Source organism: Lagopus leucura, unplaced genomic scaffold (assembly GCF_019238085.1).
Source record: "Lagopus leucura isolate 7727_CA_CO unplaced genomic scaffold, USGS_WTPT01 Super-Scaffold_100024, whole genome shotgun sequence".
NCBI lineage: Eukaryota > Metazoa > Chordata > Aves > Galliformes > Phasianidae > Lagopus > Lagopus leucura.
In genome coordinates, this window is record NW_024962276.1 from 6,952,012 (window position 1) to 6,969,202 (window position 17,191).

Genomic DNA, 17,191 nt, shown 5'->3' on the forward strand with positions numbered 1-17,191 from the left:
CGCGCAGACACTTCCCTCACTGCCCCCCCCCCCTCCCCTCCATCGCGCATGCGCACGGGCCGCTCCGTCAGAGCCGCGCTGGCGCCGCGCAGGGCGGTGTGCGCGGTATGCAGCGGGACGTGGGCAGCCTGCCGCTGAGCCCCGCGCTGCGCGCCCGCCTGCTGGCAGCCGGCTTCCAAACAGCGCAGGAGCTGCTGGAGACCGGTCCGTGCGGGCTGAGCAAAGGTACCGGCGCGGGGCGCGCTCTCCCCGGCCTGCAGGCCGTTCCGTGTCTCGGCTCGGCCCGCCTCCCGTGCGGGAGCTGGAAGCGCCTTGCGGCGGGGCTGTGCTCGTGTCAGGGCTTAATACTCGTGTCAGGGCTTAATGCTCGTGTCAGAGCTTAATGCTCGTGTCAGGGCTTAATGCTCGTGAAGCACCTTGAGAGGCTGAAGTGTGTTACCCGTCCTGAGGTCTGTACTGTGGCAGCTTCCCTGTGGGACCTGGGGCACCTCCAGGTTAGAGGGAAATGAAGCGGTCACTGGTTATACTGAGCGATAAGCACTGGAAATAAAACACTGTCACGTTCCTCCTCTTAGCTGCACGCGTTACACGAAATGAACCTTTATGAAGTTACAAGAACTGCTTTTCAGGAGGCTGAAGCCTGCCTGTCAGTCTGCTGGGCGGCCCTCAGTGGTAACACGCTGTAAGCATGTGAAGACATTTGCAGGCACTCCTTTATTTCAGGACTGAAATACTGAGTGCTGCGTTTGGCCCTGCTCTGCCCCGCTGCCCGACTGCTCTCGGGGACTTTATTGCTTCAGACGAGGTTATTCAGCAGCATGCTCAGTGCACAGCAGGGGAACTGCTCTCCCTGATCCTAAGCGTGGCTGTGGACGGCCGTTTTGCAGATTGCTCATTGCCTCCTGAAGCCTCAGCTGCTCCAAGATCTTCTGCAGATTGGATCATTAGTTCTGAATGTGTTGGCAAGCGTTTTATACTAAAAAGATTAATAATTCTGAGTCATGCAACAGAAGTATCAGGTTCTGCCAAACAAGCTGTGTTTTCTGTTTGTATTCTAAATAAATTGTTTGTAAAAACAAAATAACTTCTCATGACTTTGTCTCTCCTAGAAATTGGGGTCTCCAAAGAAGAGGCACTGGAAGCATTACAGGTTGTCAGGCAAGAATGTGCTGGCGATGCAGCAAAGACGGCTGGGGGGTCAGACAGCACCAGGAAGTGCACAGCTCTGGAACTTCTGGAAGAAGAGCAAGCGCAGGGCTTCATCATCACCTTTTGTTCAGCGCTGGACAACATTCTGGGAGGTGGTGTGCAACTGACAAAAATTACTGAGATCTGTGGAGCACCTGGTGTTGGGAAAACACAACTATGGTATTTGGTTTTTTTAGATTACTTCTGTGCAACTGAGAATCACTTTTCTTTGTTGAATTTAAGGATGGTGAGAGTTCATCTTGTTATGGCCCTATTCTTTCCTGGCACTGTTCCTTAGCAGAAATGTAACAAGTTTGGAGGGGGAGATTTGTAATGTACTTATTTATCTTTTTGTCTTTGTTTTCCATGGCAGTATGCAGCTGGCAGTGGATGTCCAGATCCCGGAATGCTTTGGGGGTGTAGCTGGGGAAGCAGTGTTCATTGATACTGAAGGCAGTTTTATGGTAGACAGAGCAGCGGATATTGCAGCTGCCTGCGTGCGGCATTGCCAGCTTATTGCTGAAGCTCATCAAGAAGAAGGTATGTTGCTAAATCATTTTTTTCTGTCTGGTGGGCTGCTTCCAAAGAGTGAATTTTGCAGTTGAAGGGTTTCAGAAGCAGTGCTTGCTTAAGCAGTTCTTGCTGCCAGCCTTTTACTTCCATCTCTATGTATCATACCCGCAACTGCGTCAGTGTGACTGTAGAGCCATACTGCAGACTGAGCTGATCTCATCTAAGAGTAACTTTTTTTTCTGTGTGATGTTTCATTGTGGTGCTCTGGTTTGAAAGTGATTGAAGAGTTCTTTTTCGTGAGTTAATTTTTCATTTTTTGAGCACTCCCTTGGAGGCTCCAGTGTGTCCGTGTGCTAACGCTGAGCGAGCATCTGCTCACTACCCTCCTGACTTTCAAACCAGATGGAAAATATGTTTCCTGCCTCCTTACCTTCACTGGTTTATCTTATCAGAGTTTCTGGGAGGTTTGCTGCTATTGTTGCTATATGTGGAATGGTGGAATAATTAGGGCAGCAGTATGCCTGTACCTACAGGTTGTTGACTTGGTTATTCATCTGTTTATTCTCAGATCATCTAAAAGCTTTGGAGACTTTTTCTCTGGAAAGTATCCTTTCTCACATATATTACTTCCGTTGCCGTGACTACATAGAGCTTCTAGCACAGGTCTATCTCCTCCCAGACTTTCTTTCAGAGCACTCAAAGGTAAGAGTTATTGCAGAACTGAAAGGTAAGGGTTATCATGGAGTTACCAGAAGATAACACTCACTTCTGCATTAGATGCTTTCAGGAATACTCTGATATAATAAGAGTAACACATTGGTACTTCATCAGCTTAGCAATAATGTATTGGCTGATGCCAGACTACAAATGTAAAGTTTGCTTACTTGTTTGCTTTCTGTTCCAGTCGCCATGACTCTTGAGAGTAATTAACTTTGGTTACCAATGCTGCCACCATCCTGAATCTCAACTTTCAGGCAAAGGTACTGGATCTGGTGTTGCCACAAAGGTTATATTTCTTCGATCACTAAAGTAGAAAACATCACAAAACTGCTGTACAGGAGGCTGAACTGTTTGCATGTGGCCACTGTGCAGGGGATCAGAAGGACCTAGTGCCAGTTTTTTTCCTCCCAGAAAAGGAACTGAGAGCATCCTGCACATCTTGGCATCCAGAAAGTGACTCTGATTTCTTTCCAGTACATCTTCTGTTGCTACAAGCAACGAAAGCCTGCAGCTTAACTCTTGGGTGGACTGCAGCCAAAAAGCTGCCTAGTATCTAGTTCTTAGTGGAATGCTATAGCAAGGCAGATTTTTTCCACCTCCTTCCCAGATTTCTAGATTCTACATAGCAGATCTCTACATAGCAGATCGCTCCCTAGCAGGATTTGGAGAACAAAACTTCTGCCTCATTGCATCAGAGCACAAATCAGTGTTGTTTAGTTAAATTGTGTTTTGCATCTCATTTCCATTTTTGGAAGCTGTTATGATCTTGAAAGCACAGATGGGAGTCTTGCTTTTGCTTAGTATAGTCTGGTATTTCCCTTTCTCTGCCAGTTGCTAACGGTGCCCTGTTGTGTTTGCTCTTGTGGAAAGTACATGGCTTCATTAGCGCGGTTACGCTGGGCTGCAGTTCTTTGGTGCCATCTGTGCTGATTATGGATGCTTGGCCTGGAGCCTGAAATACTGAAGGTTGCAGGAAAACCGTACGACCTTCTGGTGATTCCTTGGACAGTCTGCAAGTGACTTGACAGATTGCTCATTGAAGTCCAGATCTCATTAAAATTAGTGTGATCCCTCTGCAGATCTGGTGCTGAGATTGGAACTACTGGAATACCTCCAAGGAGAGGAGACGTAGTTGTAAGAGAGACAGTGGGTAATATGCATTACTTTCAGAGCTTGTTGGTATGAAAAATACCAATAATATGAAAAAAAGTTAGAAAATATCATTGTCATAATAAACATAATTTATTATGTCATGTAAAGACAAACTGACGTGTGAAAGGCACGTGTTATCAAGCTTTCTGAAGTAGATCTAAAGCAAAACCAGGCCGTATTATTTGCTATTTTGAAAAAAATGCAACCAGGAGAAAGTAAACTAACTCACATCTTACCTTGCTATATTAATCTGATAGGCAAGTAATTGAACTATGTAAATATTCCCTTCTAGTATGAGTCATGCGCAGATTGTTGAACTGATTGTTTTTTTCCAGTCAAAAAATTACTCAAGAGGCTCATAGAAATGAATTTGCAGAAAGAAGAATTTTAGCAGGAGAACATCATATTTTAGTTCTGACTACTTGGTGTTCTTTGGTTTTTTGTTGGTTTTTTTTTCAGTTGCAGCCTCAGGGCCATTTCACAGCATGATGTTTGTTGCAGGCTTGTATGTTCCAGCCACAAAGCTACTTTCCTGTAACAAGTTAAATCAATAATACAGGAAATCAGAATGTTCTTTTTTCCAGCTTGTCTTATACGTTGATGCAAGAACTTGTAGATATTTGGGACTTCAAAGACAACATGTGAACACTGGGGCAATCCATCTCCCTTCTGTATTTCAGACAAATTTGTGTCATCAGAACAGTCACAGCAAATGAAGTTAGTAGAAATCAAAATCCCACACTAATGTTTGCATGGTGTCTCGAGTGTGATGAGCCTGCAGCAGCATTTTATTCTACCTTCAACTAACGATCACTACAGAAGCGATAATTAATAAGCAAAGCAAACATCTCCAGGCAAGGCAGATACTCAGCTCCATTACATACATCTGGAATATCTTAAGGCATCTGTTAAAATGTGTGTTTGCAAAGCAGACAGGACCCACAGAATCTGATGATCTTAACGATGACTGCGAGCAGCACGTCTTCTAGCTATGGTTTGGACTTTATTTTTTGAGGGAGAAGGTAAAGTAAAATAGTGTTTGTGGAGAGTTGACAAAAGTACATTTCTGATTTTCCTCTACAGCTTTTCTTCAAGGCCTTAAGTCCAGCTTTGTCATGTTGTATTCTGTACCAGAGATAAGTGAGCTCTAAGTGAATGAGATTTGAAACTGGAAAGAGTTGGAACAGCAGCTCTGTTCTGAATTAAATAATGTAAAGGTTTAGAGCAACATTTTGTTCAAGCTAATGCAGATGCATTCTGAGCTTTGGGTGCACAATGCAGTACTGCACTTACCAGTGTGTTTGGAGCTTAGGGCTCTTTACCCTGCACTGGTTTGCTGCTGTTTGTCTCCAGTAACAGTTTATGCTGTCACACACATCAGAGCATCAAATGTTGTGTTACCTCGTACAAAACATTCCGAAGCTCTTAAGAAGGAATCTTACAGCTCTTCATTATGAAAGCAATGGTCGTTTTTTCCTTTCCTTCTGTATTTAGGTCCGACTGGTGGTAATTGATGGAATTGCCTTTCCCTTTCGCCATGATTTTGAGGACCTCTCGCTTCGAACACGGCTTTTGAATGGTCTGGCACAGCAGCTGATCATCATAGCAAATGATCACAAGGCAGCGGTAGGTCTGGGGCAGAGTTACATCATAAAAGAGTTACCTGGGAATAAATGCATAACAAAGAATTAAGCCAGTGTGATCTGTAATTGTCTGCAGACAGCAAAGTAAAGCTGAAGGGATGTCCTTACTGTAACGTTTGTCAGTTTGATTGGAAGTGTGGATAGATAGCACAGGCAAAACTGGGTAGATGGAAAAATTGTGGTCTTGCCAAAATAAGTAAAAATTGAATAAAAAGCGTCCTGGGAATCTCAAACCCTAGCATGTCATTTTTGTCATGGTTTCACATAATCTTCTTGCAGGACAAGGTTGGAAATAGAATGCTTCTTTACTCTTTCCTGCCTGCAAAGCGCACATACAATAAAATACTTTGGAATATTTAGCAGTTACAACAACTCCTGTTGGTGTAAAAATAAATCTGTTCCTAGGAAGGAAAAACAATTACCTGCTGGAGTTGGGTTTGCTGTTTTGGCACCCGCGGAAACCCATTGCTTCCTTCCTGGGCATTGTTGCTGCACCATTTGTGCCGGTGCGGAGGCCCACCAAGGTGCAGCCGGTAGCCAGCAGATGGCACTCAGAAGCTGCATCTGTTCCAGAAGTTGTTTTGACAAGTCTTTTGAAGTACAGAAAAGCATTGTTCAGGAATTACAGCTTACAAGGTCTCAAAATGGTGCTTGCTCCTGTAGCTGTTTCCAGGTGATTTGCTTCCTTGTCGCCCACAACTCTCTCATGCAATTGGTTTTGTTCGTAACTGCTAAAAATAAGCCTTCCCTTGTGCATCCTCTGTTAGCTGCAGGAAGAGAAGCACAGCTCTGCTTTGGTTCAGTGATTGTGCTTACTGCTGGAAGTGTTCCCCCTCTCCTTCGTGATGTGAATTATGGAGGTTCCTCTTTTTGGTGTGGGCACCAAGGGGGACAAATGTTATGTGACTGCTTTGTTTGCACAGCCTCCTGTTCTGAGTGCTTTCACTCATAAATTGGGTACCTGGTGACCTTGAAAGGGAGTGGTTGTCATTGTATAGCCTCTTTTTCTTTGTTCAAGGGAAACATAACTTTTCTATTGAACAAGTGAGCAGTTTAATACAAACAGTTGCTAAATAAACACTTGATAAAGAAGTAATCAATCACAGGGCTTCAGAAATGGTTTGGTTCGGTGACCTTCTTGTTAGTATTTGAGTTAGACTGTTTGCAAGCTATGTGGAATTAAATTCAACTGGCATGCCAGAAATTGCTTGACTGGCAGCAAAGCTGGGCAGTCTGAGTGCTCTGATATGGCAGGAAGCAGGTTTCTTCAGTTTCTAAAGCTGAACTCAGTGGGTTGTGCTGGAATGCCCAGAAACAAGCATTCTCCAACAATGAGATGGGCAGCCTTGCTGGAATTGTTATCATCTGCTCAGGATGAGGAACCTTTCTCAGATGTGCAGGCTGTGTCTCAAGGCTTTCAGCTATAGGAGTGTTTTGGTGTGAGCCCCGTGTGCTCAGTGCTCTTTTCTGGCTACAGGCATGACAGAGAGTGAAAATCCCTGCAGTTTAAGATAGATACCATTTTTTTTTATTCTTCATTTTTAATGAACTTTGCAATTAATATTCCTGGCTCTTTTCTGTCTCACCCACCCTCATTTCTACCAGAGATCTAACCTAGACTGTCTGTGAACCTCCTACGAGTGATTCGTGCTGCGAAAACACTCCCCCACTCTGTCTGTTCCCTTCCATCCTGCTTTGTGTTGTACTCTCTTGCGCATTTTTAGACTACGAGGTGCAGCAGTTATGTTAATCACCGGGTTGATCCCTGCTTTGTGCAGCATCAGGTTCACTTTAGCCACGGTGACTGAACTGTTATCTCTTTATAGAGGGCTAGTACAAGACACATGCATCTAAATACAGATCTAAATGGTATTCAGTGCAAAGACAATGGAAGATACAAGTTATGTCCCTCAGGAAGGAAGAAGTTTAGGGGGAGTTGGTTTTGTTTTTATTTTTATTTAACCCTGAATGAAATTAATGCTCCTTTCATGCAAACTGAAAATACACTTTTCAGAGTTTTCTTATTTTGTTTTGGCTATTGAGGAAAAGATGAGGGGCCTTTCTAGTTTCTTCTTGTTAACACAAACGCTTCATTTCAATGGCAGGAGTTTTGCTCAAGTAACTACTTGATTGATAAGAACTTTTTAGAAATGCCAGCCTTCCCTCCCAAACTGTTTTCTGGAAACGTTGTTTATTTGCTTGTTTCCTCTTTCAGGTTGTTCTGACAAACCAAATGACAACCAGGTTTGGACAAAACCAGTCCATGTTGGTACCTGCATTAGGTAGGTGTTTAGCTTTTGCACTGTGCATGATTTCCTTACTTTTGGCATCAGGAACAACAACAAAAAATTATTAGTAAACTGTGAATTAGATCTATCAGTGTTCTTTAAGGAGAAAACGTCACACCCATGGTATGAAGACTAGGAGCTAGATTTAGACCTGCAGCAAATGCGTTGCAGCTTCCCCCTGTAGGCTGTGGAGGTGTTCCAGCTGCAGCAGTGTCAGCTAAGGAGGCCAGCAGCCCTGCTGGAGGTTGCTGCCACATCCTTCGTGCTGGCTGAGCTGTTTGTTTGTCTCCCAACCCATTTTCTGCCAGAAGTGGGCCAGGTAAGCCTCAACTGTTTAAATAATAAGTAAGCTGCTGGCAGATGAGGTAATTGAGATGAAACTTGCTGGTGATGGATGACACAAAGAATGTAGGAATGGCAGTATGGGCTTTAAACTTCTACCAGAAAGACTGTGATGAATAAGTTAAACAATAACAAGAACTCATGTCCACAGCTTTGTGGTCACACACCTCATAATACACTGAAGTTATCCAGAGAATCATCCACTGCCTCTCCAGTGAAATTTAAATCGTTTGTTTTGCCATTACACTTGAACATGTTTCCATTTACTGTTTGAAACAGAAGTGTTTCATATTTGGTGCACAGCTGGAACCATCTACCCATTAATCTCTGCAGTTATGATACAGAGGGAAGTTCTGTGTGAGATCCTCAACTACAGCCTGCCCATAGAGAATTAAAGTTCTTTTCAGACTATTCCATTTTGCCCTGTGATGAGCAGAGTACCTCAGATGGAGTCTTCTGCTGTGGTCACAGGGGAAAATAGAACAGTTCTTCTGAAGTAGAGATGTAGACAAATTAGGAGTTAAATGCTGAGCTTTTTCTTCTTACAGGTTGTAACTACATTATTTTGTGATGCAGTTAAAGGGCACAAATTATCTGTGCACTGCTTCAGTTTCTGTGAATTAAGTAATGAACCTCTTGTTCTGCAGAGGAAGGAGAGAAAGGAGACAGAACAAAAGCAGAGATGTTCTCAGTGTCTGTGCAGGCATTGAACCATTTGGCACAGATGTAAGATAAGATGAACAAATACAGATCATCTCCTTGGAGAATGTGGAACTTTGAGCTGTGCATGCAGATAAAGAACCAGCTTTCAGTACCTGACCCTTTTTGTCGTATTTGCCTCTTGCTCTCTGAAGTATTAGTTATTTTTAGCAGCCTTTCTGGCTATAAGCTGAATTAAAGCTGGTAGACTCCATCTTAAAAAAATAACCAGCAGTGTTTGAGATCTGTTGTGTTTAAGTCATAGGGACAGGAAGGAGTGTGAAAGGATTCAGAGTAGGCTACAACTCAAAGACATCAGGTATTGTCTGGTGCATGTACTTATTTTTACAAATGTGTAATTTGATGTAACTTCCTATTGACCATGAACTGATTGTGACTCTCACCAGAATATGCACAACCACATGGTGTAGCTAAACTAAATGGGATGCGCTCTTGCAGAATTGAGGGTTTGTAGCAGCTGGTAAAAGATTCAGCGAGGAGGTGTTCTGCTCATCCTAAACAGCAGTATCTCAAGTGGAGTACTTTGGAGTGCTCCAGAGCTGCTTGCAGTGGGATGTGAATTTATTCCAAAGACTCAGTACAAACACTGAGCTGATGGATTACAGGATGGTTTTTATGACCCACTCTTAAGGGACGCTGTTTCAAAAGCCTCATTGTAAAGGCTGAAGAACCTCATGCTTTTCTATGGTTGCTTTTAGCCAATGAAGCTGTTGAGGGGAGGGTCAGGAGCAGAACCCAAGTAAAACCAATCCTATTGCCTCCCCTACATATTTTTTTTCCCCTCATTGACTGGTAAGCCTTAGAAATTTCTAAGATTTTACAGGAACATTAATCTCTAAACTCTTACTCATCTTCCTAGCAGAAGGGAAGTTCTTAATTATGATGGGGGGAAAAAAGCACAGATGCTGCAAGGTATTAAGTCAAAGCCTTATGGAAGGCAGCTCTCTTTCTCACTAGTGATAGCTAAGCTGGCTGTTCCCAGACATTTCTATTCGATATATTTAGAAAAGAGGTCAAATATTAATCTGCAAACAGTTTTAGCTCAGAAATGTCTCATTTTACGGTAGCATTTTTCGCTCATGTTCAATATAGTTGGAAACGTGCTGGTGTGGAATTTATACCCATTGTAAAATGCGTTTTGATCTCTGACTCAGAACTGTATCTGATAACCAAAATCTCTAATCTCAATTTCAGCATAATGGAACAGAGTCTGGCAGGACGCCCAGAGGGTCCAGGTCTTCCCTATCATTGAATCACGTTTTCCTTCTCCATGCTTTAATGAATACCAGAGCACACAGGGCATGTGGGCCTGTTGACATGATGGAGATCCAACAAATAAGTGATTCAGAAGTTAGAGCTGCTGCAGGCTTGTGGCACTTAACCCAAACGACTCCTTTAAAATCTAATCCATCTTCAGACTGCTGAATGTCTCACGGGACAAACAGAAAAAAACACCCAGTGAAAAATCTGTCTGTAAATTGTCTGAGCTTGCCAGGTTTGAGCTGAAACAGTAGGGCCATTTCCCATGAAATACATTCCAACCTTCCTTCTCTTTTTCTTTTCCCTTCACTTATGGTTGTGTTCGTTTGCATTCTTCTGTCAGAAGTGGAAGACTGCGTCAGGGGCCCTTAATACTTCAATAATCATTGACTTTCTCCCAAAGCATGTATCCCAAAGGGAGTGATGTTTGCTCATGATTATGCTTGAGAGAGAGAACGCCACAATTTTGAAGTAGGATTTAGTCATAGTACCTAGACTTCTTTACAGTAATAAGAAAGATGTTTTCTTCATGGTGCCTCTTTTCAGGATTTGTCTCGTACCTGTCCTTCATGAGGTACGTGTTCATTTCTTCTACAGATACAGAGGTGTTGCATCAAGCTTTCTATACAACACAGAGATTCATTGTCTTGGTCTATTTGATTAACTAGATGTGGAATCCTTGTATGTGTGAAAAAGATGGGAGTTGTTTCTACAAGAAAGATACATGGGCTTAATCATGTTTTTTTGGTGTTGTTTTTTTCTTTTTAAGACTGGTTTACTTTCAGTTCAATTTATGAAGCTGCTATTTTTTAAAGGAGATGAATAAATTTCTGTTATGCAGGAGAAAGCTGGGGACATGCTGCTACCGTGCGTTTAATCTTTCACTGGGACAACACTCAGAGGTGAGTGAAAATATAGGCCAGGAAAGGTATGCAGTAGGACTGACAAGTGTGACATTGGATCTTTTTCAAATGGGCTTTAATGGCCAAGCAGGGTTTTAAATTTGACTTTTGTCCTTGGTCTTCTGTGACCCAGGCTGTTGAAGATCAAGAGAAGTCTCGTTTGAGCTAAGCAGTGTGAGCTGCACCGTTGTGCTTTTCCTTTTTGGTGTGGTTTGTTGCTGAGGTGCTGTGCCACGGCCGACCAAGCCATTGTAATGGCACTTGCTCAGACACAAGAATCCTTGCTTCTATGGGTGTTTGGCTCTATCAAAAATTCAGTCTCACCATATTTTACAAGCAGGGAATGGAATTTCTGGACTTCAGTCCACATGGTGCAGTCCGTGTAAATTCATTTGATGCTCAAGAGGGCTTTCCATCTACATACTAATTCTTAGGAAGACTACAGGCCCACTGAGCCCTGCACCTCAGTGGCAGCTGTTGGCTCTTTCTGCTTCTAAATGTCACCCGATGGCTCTGGAGAACTGAGCAGCTGCATAAAGCTACAGTAAGCTGTGGAGGGTTGGAAAGAGAGCCACCTTACTCACAGTGTAGAGTGCGCCTATGGGAGATGGGCTTAAAAGCCCAAGGGGAGAAGATGGCCCTTCTACAAATGGTACAAGGTTTTGCCTGTTGCAGTGAGATCTGTTTTGTTTCCTGGTACGTTTTTCACCTCTTTGCTGCATTACAAGCATATTTTTATTCCTTGGTCATTTGGGTTCAACTTGCATTTTAGTATCACAGTGCTGCAACTTGGGACTTAAGAAGCCTTCATTTGATTTTTTAATCCTTTTGCAAACAGTGAACAAAAATGCTGCTGGAATGTTGTAGTGCACAGTTCTGCTTGTTAAACTTGAAGAGCAGTGACACTTTCTTGTGGAATTTTGTTTTTTAAATTCTAAGAATTCCGAGGGTGAAGGCAATGCAGAATGATTACAGCTGGCTGTTTAGTTTAGAATTAAATTTGCACTGATTAGTTAAGTCTTTATAAGGGAGAAATTGCATCAACATGATGATTACAGAATGAACAAAAGTTAATTTTGTATATCAGAAGTGAAGAGCTTTTTTTCCTTTCCTTCTGCAACGCAGCTAGTAATTTGGGAGGTGTCGGTTCCAGAAATAAAGCCAAGGACAGGCAGACATGTTTCATTTACCGTTATAAATATGCAGCTAATAGGGAGCAAGGCCTGCGGAAGCAGAGCAGTTTGGATTACAGTTGCATGTCTGTAATAAGCAGAAGTAGCTAGATTCTGCTGCGTTTGTAGCATAAGCTACTTGGGCCTGATGATCCGTTGTGGTTAATCTTGTTTTTGGGTTCCTGAGGTGCAAAGATGACCATTTGAGAATCCATTTGTCTTTTTTTACTGCACTCTAAGTACGAGACCCATCTCTTTTCTTTGGCACAGGAAATGTCAGAGCTTAATTACAAGGGTTCTCAGTGCAGTGAGGAAAGATCCTTTTGAGTCAGAGTTATGCAGCAGAGCTCCAGCTGAGCACTTGTGAAAGCATGGCTTCTGCAGCTTTGGATTTAGGCTATTTTGTAAAGTACAACCCACCACTTAGATGTTCTGAGGAATTCCCTGCGTGGCTAATATGAAGTGGCAGTGTTCCTCAGGCTGTAATTACGTGCTGTCTAATAGAATGGCACCTCAGGGAGAAAAAAAAGAAAAAAACAAAAATAATTAACAGGATCCTTGGCAGACTGTCCTGGTACAGAGAGAACACTTTATTGGCTTTGCATTGGTGTAGTTTTGTGCAGGTGGGCACAGTGCAAACTAACAGCCTTAGAGCTGGTTGAAAAATCCCTTGCTGTTAAGGTGTTTTGCAGTCTTCTCTGTATGATGCAAGTACCTGCTGGGCTACGTGCAGCGTGAGCTCAAGTCAGGATGCATTGCTTAGACTCTAAATGCATGAAGTCAAGGAAGTGTTAGAGAAGAAATAGAAGAAAAGCAATTTACTCCAGGTTATGCTGTATGTCACTGGCAAGGTCAGGCTTGGAAACAGAACATTTTGTTCTCGTTCTGCATCCGCTCGGTTCTATTGCCAGGTTGTGAAACACCTAGGGAGAAAAACTCCCTGGAAGTTTTTGATTTCTTGTGGGTATCTCCCAGCGTTGAGAGGCCAAGCAAAAAATAGTTGCTTTATGGAGAATTGTGCTTAAAATTGTTTTTGTTTGCATTTTAAGAAAGTGCCATTTGAAATTAATTCAGAATTGATATTGTTCCAAGAAATGTGAGGAATTACTGTAATGAAACAAGGCTAATTGATTGCTCTTCGTTAGCAGGTCTGAATTGTACTTGAGCTGACAGGTCTCACAGGGATGGGATTTTGGCATCCAGAATTTAACTGACCACTGTGAAAATGCACACACAGATTCCACTGGTCACCTATCAATGACTGTAGGAAAACTTGGGTCTGGCCATTTGGTTGCTTATGATTTTTTAATATCGTATTCACTGACAATAATTTTTTTTTAATTTTTTTTTAAACCAGGTTGGCAACATTGTACAAATCACCGAGTCAGAAGGAGTCAACCATACCATATAACATTACAGTTAGTATTTCTCTTGGGATGGAGGTACAGAGATGGGAACGAAGTGTTGGATGTAAAGAAATTGTCAGACGCTGGCAGACCTGAGAATGCTGTTCGCTTTCTTCGTGCTGCCTTTCAGCTTCTTCCTGAAGGTAGCCAGGAACACCAGGATGTTTCCAGATTAACCATCAGATTTATAGGCAACCTGTGCCCATTTCTGCTTGTCCCAGTGCTGCACAGTTTATCTGCCCTTCATGTCAACTCTTGGCCTAAGTACAATTACAGAGGAGAGTCTTGCACTTGGAGCCTTCCTTCAGGATGCCAAGCTGCTTTCTCCCGCCACATTGTTTGTTTCCCCAGTGGCTGGGGAAACTGCATCTGTTCCGATTTGTCATTTTTAGGGCAAGGCTGACCAGAATCATTCACGGCATTCCAGAGACCTCCAGATCTCTGCCTGTTCATTGCCTGACACAACAGAGGTTGTACTTCTGTCTTTCACAGCTCTGTCCTACTGGTGACCCTATGGCCAGGCCATATATACAGAAGTATGTATTTTTTCTTCTGTTGTTACTGTATGATGAGATTCCAGCTGGAGTCCTCATTCAGCCCTGGGGAAATCCTGTGATAGTTTACTTTTGTTGAGTGCTTAGATACATATTGAGAATATATATTGTTTAAGCTGATTATAGGTTAAAAAACAAGCACTCCGTTCTTGTGTCTTCAAATGACAGATACATAGGTACATGCCATAGCTGTTTGCTCTGTGTCCTCATGGAAACACGTTGCCATAGCATTTCCTGCAGATTTTAATGCTGCCCTAAAATGAGGTCCTCAAGATATTGAGCAGAATTCATGGGGTTTTTTTCCAGCTCTAAATGCTCCCACTATTTTTAGTTACTTATTTATTTGTTTATCAGTTCTGTAAAGACTGGACAGGAAAATGGGACCACATCCCAAGGTTGTTTGGATCATGTGATGCAGCTGTGCAGCCCTGTCTGTGCAGCTGCCAAATATTGGATTCTCTTAGTTTAATTGCCATTTCAGCTTTATGCATATTATAGAACAGCTATGCTGTCTTCATCCACGTGAATGTACACAATCTTGATGTATACTAGAGAGCGTATCTTAACCAAAGATTACTTACAACTTCAGACTAGCCCTGTGTTTTTTCCTTTAATCCTGCTGAGCTGCTTCAGATGTTTCTATGAGTAAAAAATGCATTATCAATGTTTCTGTCATGAAAAGCAGGTCTGATAATAATTGTTTGCTGTTACCATTTCTCATTCTCATCTCAGTAGTTAAACTGGAATATGTAAATATGTGTTCAGTGCTTCCAAGTATGATGCAGGACATCTGTGTATAAACAGCAGACAATTTTAAAAAAACAACAACATCTAAGATGCATAGGATTATAGCTGCCATTAAATTCAGTGCAAATCAGATAGTTTGGTACTTCTGACATCTGGTTGACCAGTGCTTGTACACTGGTGGAGAAGTATGGGACTGAGTGCCTGAAGCTCCAGTTCTCTTCCAGCTGTTTCTTTTCCAGCACATTGGCAGATCAGCCAGCAGTCTGAGCAAGCCTGGAAGCTATGGAACACCTATCAAATAATTCTTTCATAGGCTGATGAGGATTCATTCTTAAGTGCAGAGTATAGAAATGTGAATTGATTTAAGCACAAAGGAGTAAATGGCTCATCTGATTCATCTAAATTTCCCAGGTAATATGACCTGATTATTTGATCATGAAAAATAGGGATCCAGAACTTGTATTGTGAGTAAGAATTGTTCATATTTCCCTGAATTTTGCAGAGTCTGTCAGACTAACAGTGAGAATGCCTTTAAAGTAATAAAGGCAGCAGTTCTGGTGTAGTCTGTAGGTGCCAGGAAACACTGAAGAACAGCCCAAGATGGGCACGTCTGTGGTGGGAGCTGTGCAGGTCCAAGTGAGCCTTTTTCAGCCTTAGTTCTGCTAGCCATGTTTTCTCCATATTAAACTGCTAACAAGCATTGCATGTACTTACAAAATTCTTGTTTTCTTTCTCACTGGAGAGAGGCTGTGTACATGCCTTTAACCAAACGCAAAACGACCATACTGAGCAGCCTGGTTCATCTTGTTCTGGCCTTTATAGCCCCTGGAATGCTTTTACTGAGAGTCTAGCATGCTAGATTAAGTGGATTCTTGGCTTTGATCCACCTTTGTGCCTAAGGGAAATAGCAGAGATTAGATGCAAGCAGCAGTGAAACACTAAACTTGAAGATTCCCCATTATGCTATTTAGAATAACACTTGAATTGCTCAAAATAGCAGAGGGACTGCACAGGTCCTGCCCTCATGGCACCTCTTGCTGTTTGCTCCCTTCGAAACATAGCAGGCTACATGAGGTGAGGCATTCAGAAATAGAAATACAGAGATGAGGCACAAGCAAAACATTGTGATTGGTCTTATCTTGGCTTCATTTTGGTGCAGGACATAGTGGCATTTTGAAAAAGTCACACATCTGGTAGTAATTCTCCCTGATTTTTCACACTGCAGTAACCCGAAGTGTCAGCCTTCCTGAAGTGTGCTCAGCCCTGTGTTGTCTCAACCTGAGCACTTAGGATCCTCAGAACAGTTTCTTTTTCTGATTAACACTTTTTCCTCTCTTGAGTTTGCAGTACAGTGAGTCCTTCACTCAGCTGTCAGCAATGCTCCCTACACAGCATTTGGAGATAAGGCAGTTGAAGGCTTCACATAACGTCTCAGTGTTATGTAATAACTGATGACATTTAGCTAACTGATTTTTCAGCTCTTCCATCTTCTAAAATCTTGTAAGATCATCAAACTGTGAGGTAATGTAACAGAAAATACCAATGGTACGAAGCAGAATAGATCACCTTAAGCTCTCTACTATGTAGCAGCATCTAGTTTTCAATTCTACATTTAGGTTTTGGCAGTTAAAAGTACTCAGCCCATTGTGTCCCATAAATCACTGTGCAGGGACTGTCCCTGCTGACTGCAAAGGCCAGATGAGGTGTCCGCTTCTCTTACAGTGTCTCCTCAGTGTTTTCAGTTCATTAAATAGACGCATGAAACAGAGGAAGGTCTCAGAAGATTTTCAGTGCTGTTTCTGAAGATGGCTGAGGCAGTTAATCCAGTGCTCATCTCCTTGTTCTGCAGGAGTTTGGCTTGAATCTGGGCTGAAGGATTTGGCTTTTAATTTATTTAAATAAGCAGCATAAGTTAATTTGCAGAAAAGCACCGCTATGTAGTCAGGGGTTGTTAGAGTAAAATGCAAATGGTAGCATCGCTGGTGAAAGGAAGCAGGGACAGTAACTGGTGGCCACCTGTGTTGAAAACCTTTCAGTTCTGAGCTTAACCTCATCTAGAAGCATTCTGCATCCACTCTTCTAAAATAAATGATAGCATCGTGCCTCTTTCTGATCTTCTGGGAACTAGAGTTACTCATGCTCTGTATCCATAGAAGTAATATCACGTGATTTCACTTATATATTACAGCCTCAGGGCTTCCGAGATGTGCAGCCTCCACCTGTCACCCAAAATGCAGAAGGTACTGAAATGAACCCTCGCAAACGGCCACGGAGAGAAGAGGAAAAGCAACAGTGATTCAAAAGAACCATTCCAAAAAGCTGTGCTGCATGAGAACAACCATGGAGAGAGCATGCAGCCAGAGGCAGCCGGAGAGGTTCTTTAAATTCCTACTCTGGACTTTATTTTATTGTTAAAACTGTAATATGAATTTTTTTTCTGGCAGAAAAATTACCTGTGTATGGCATAATTTTACTTTTATAATAAAATCTATTTTATATGATGAGGCTTCAGCTTTTTTTCAGATGAAGGATACAGCTGCTTGGGGTTAACAAAAACAACAGCAGGAAATGCGAGCATCCAGTG

At 42.4% G+C, this 17,191-nt stretch overlaps 1 protein-coding gene across 3 annotated transcripts; it reads left to right on the plus strand.

Annotated features, from left to right (window-relative positions):
- The first annotated feature begins 99 nt into the window (after positions 1–99).
- On the plus strand, positions 100–17,067 carry RAD51C (RAD51 paralog C). Of its 3 annotated transcripts, none has more exons than XM_042879466.1 (9): positions 100–225; positions 1,110–1,368; positions 1,562–1,728; positions 2,270–2,403; positions 5,068–5,199; positions 7,432–7,498; positions 10,668–10,728; positions 13,258–13,388; positions 16,796–17,067. In XM_042879466.1, exons 1-9 carry the CDS (start codon positions 108–110, stop codon positions 16,852–16,854), a joined length of 1,128 nt encoding a protein of 375 aa, XP_042735400.1. In that variant the 5' UTR covers positions 100–107; the 3' UTR covers positions 16,855–17,067. The 3 variants fall into 3 exon arrangements, with proteins under 3 accessions (XP_042735400.1, XP_042735398.1, XP_042735399.1); XM_042879464.1 differs by having other exon boundaries at positions 13,258–13,318; XM_042879465.1 differs by having other exon boundaries at positions 13,258–13,449; positions 16,796–16,879.
- The last annotated feature ends 124 nt before the right edge of the window (positions 17,068–17,191 follow it).

Bases quoted from the DNA above. Each gene is read 5' to 3' on its own strand.
- RAD51C (XM_042879466.1), top strand. From the start codon at position 108: ATGCAGCGGGACGTGGGCAGCCTGCCGCTGAGCCCCGCGCTGCGCGCC. The intron at 1,729-2,269 runs GTATGTTGCTAA...GTTTATTCTCAG, and splicing joins TGAAGCTCATCAAGAAGAAG to ATCATCTAAAAGCTTTGGAG. The intron at 5,200-7,431 runs GTAGGTCTGGGG...TTCCTCTTTCAG, and splicing joins CAAATGATCACAAGGCAGCG to GTTGTTCTGACAAACCAAAT.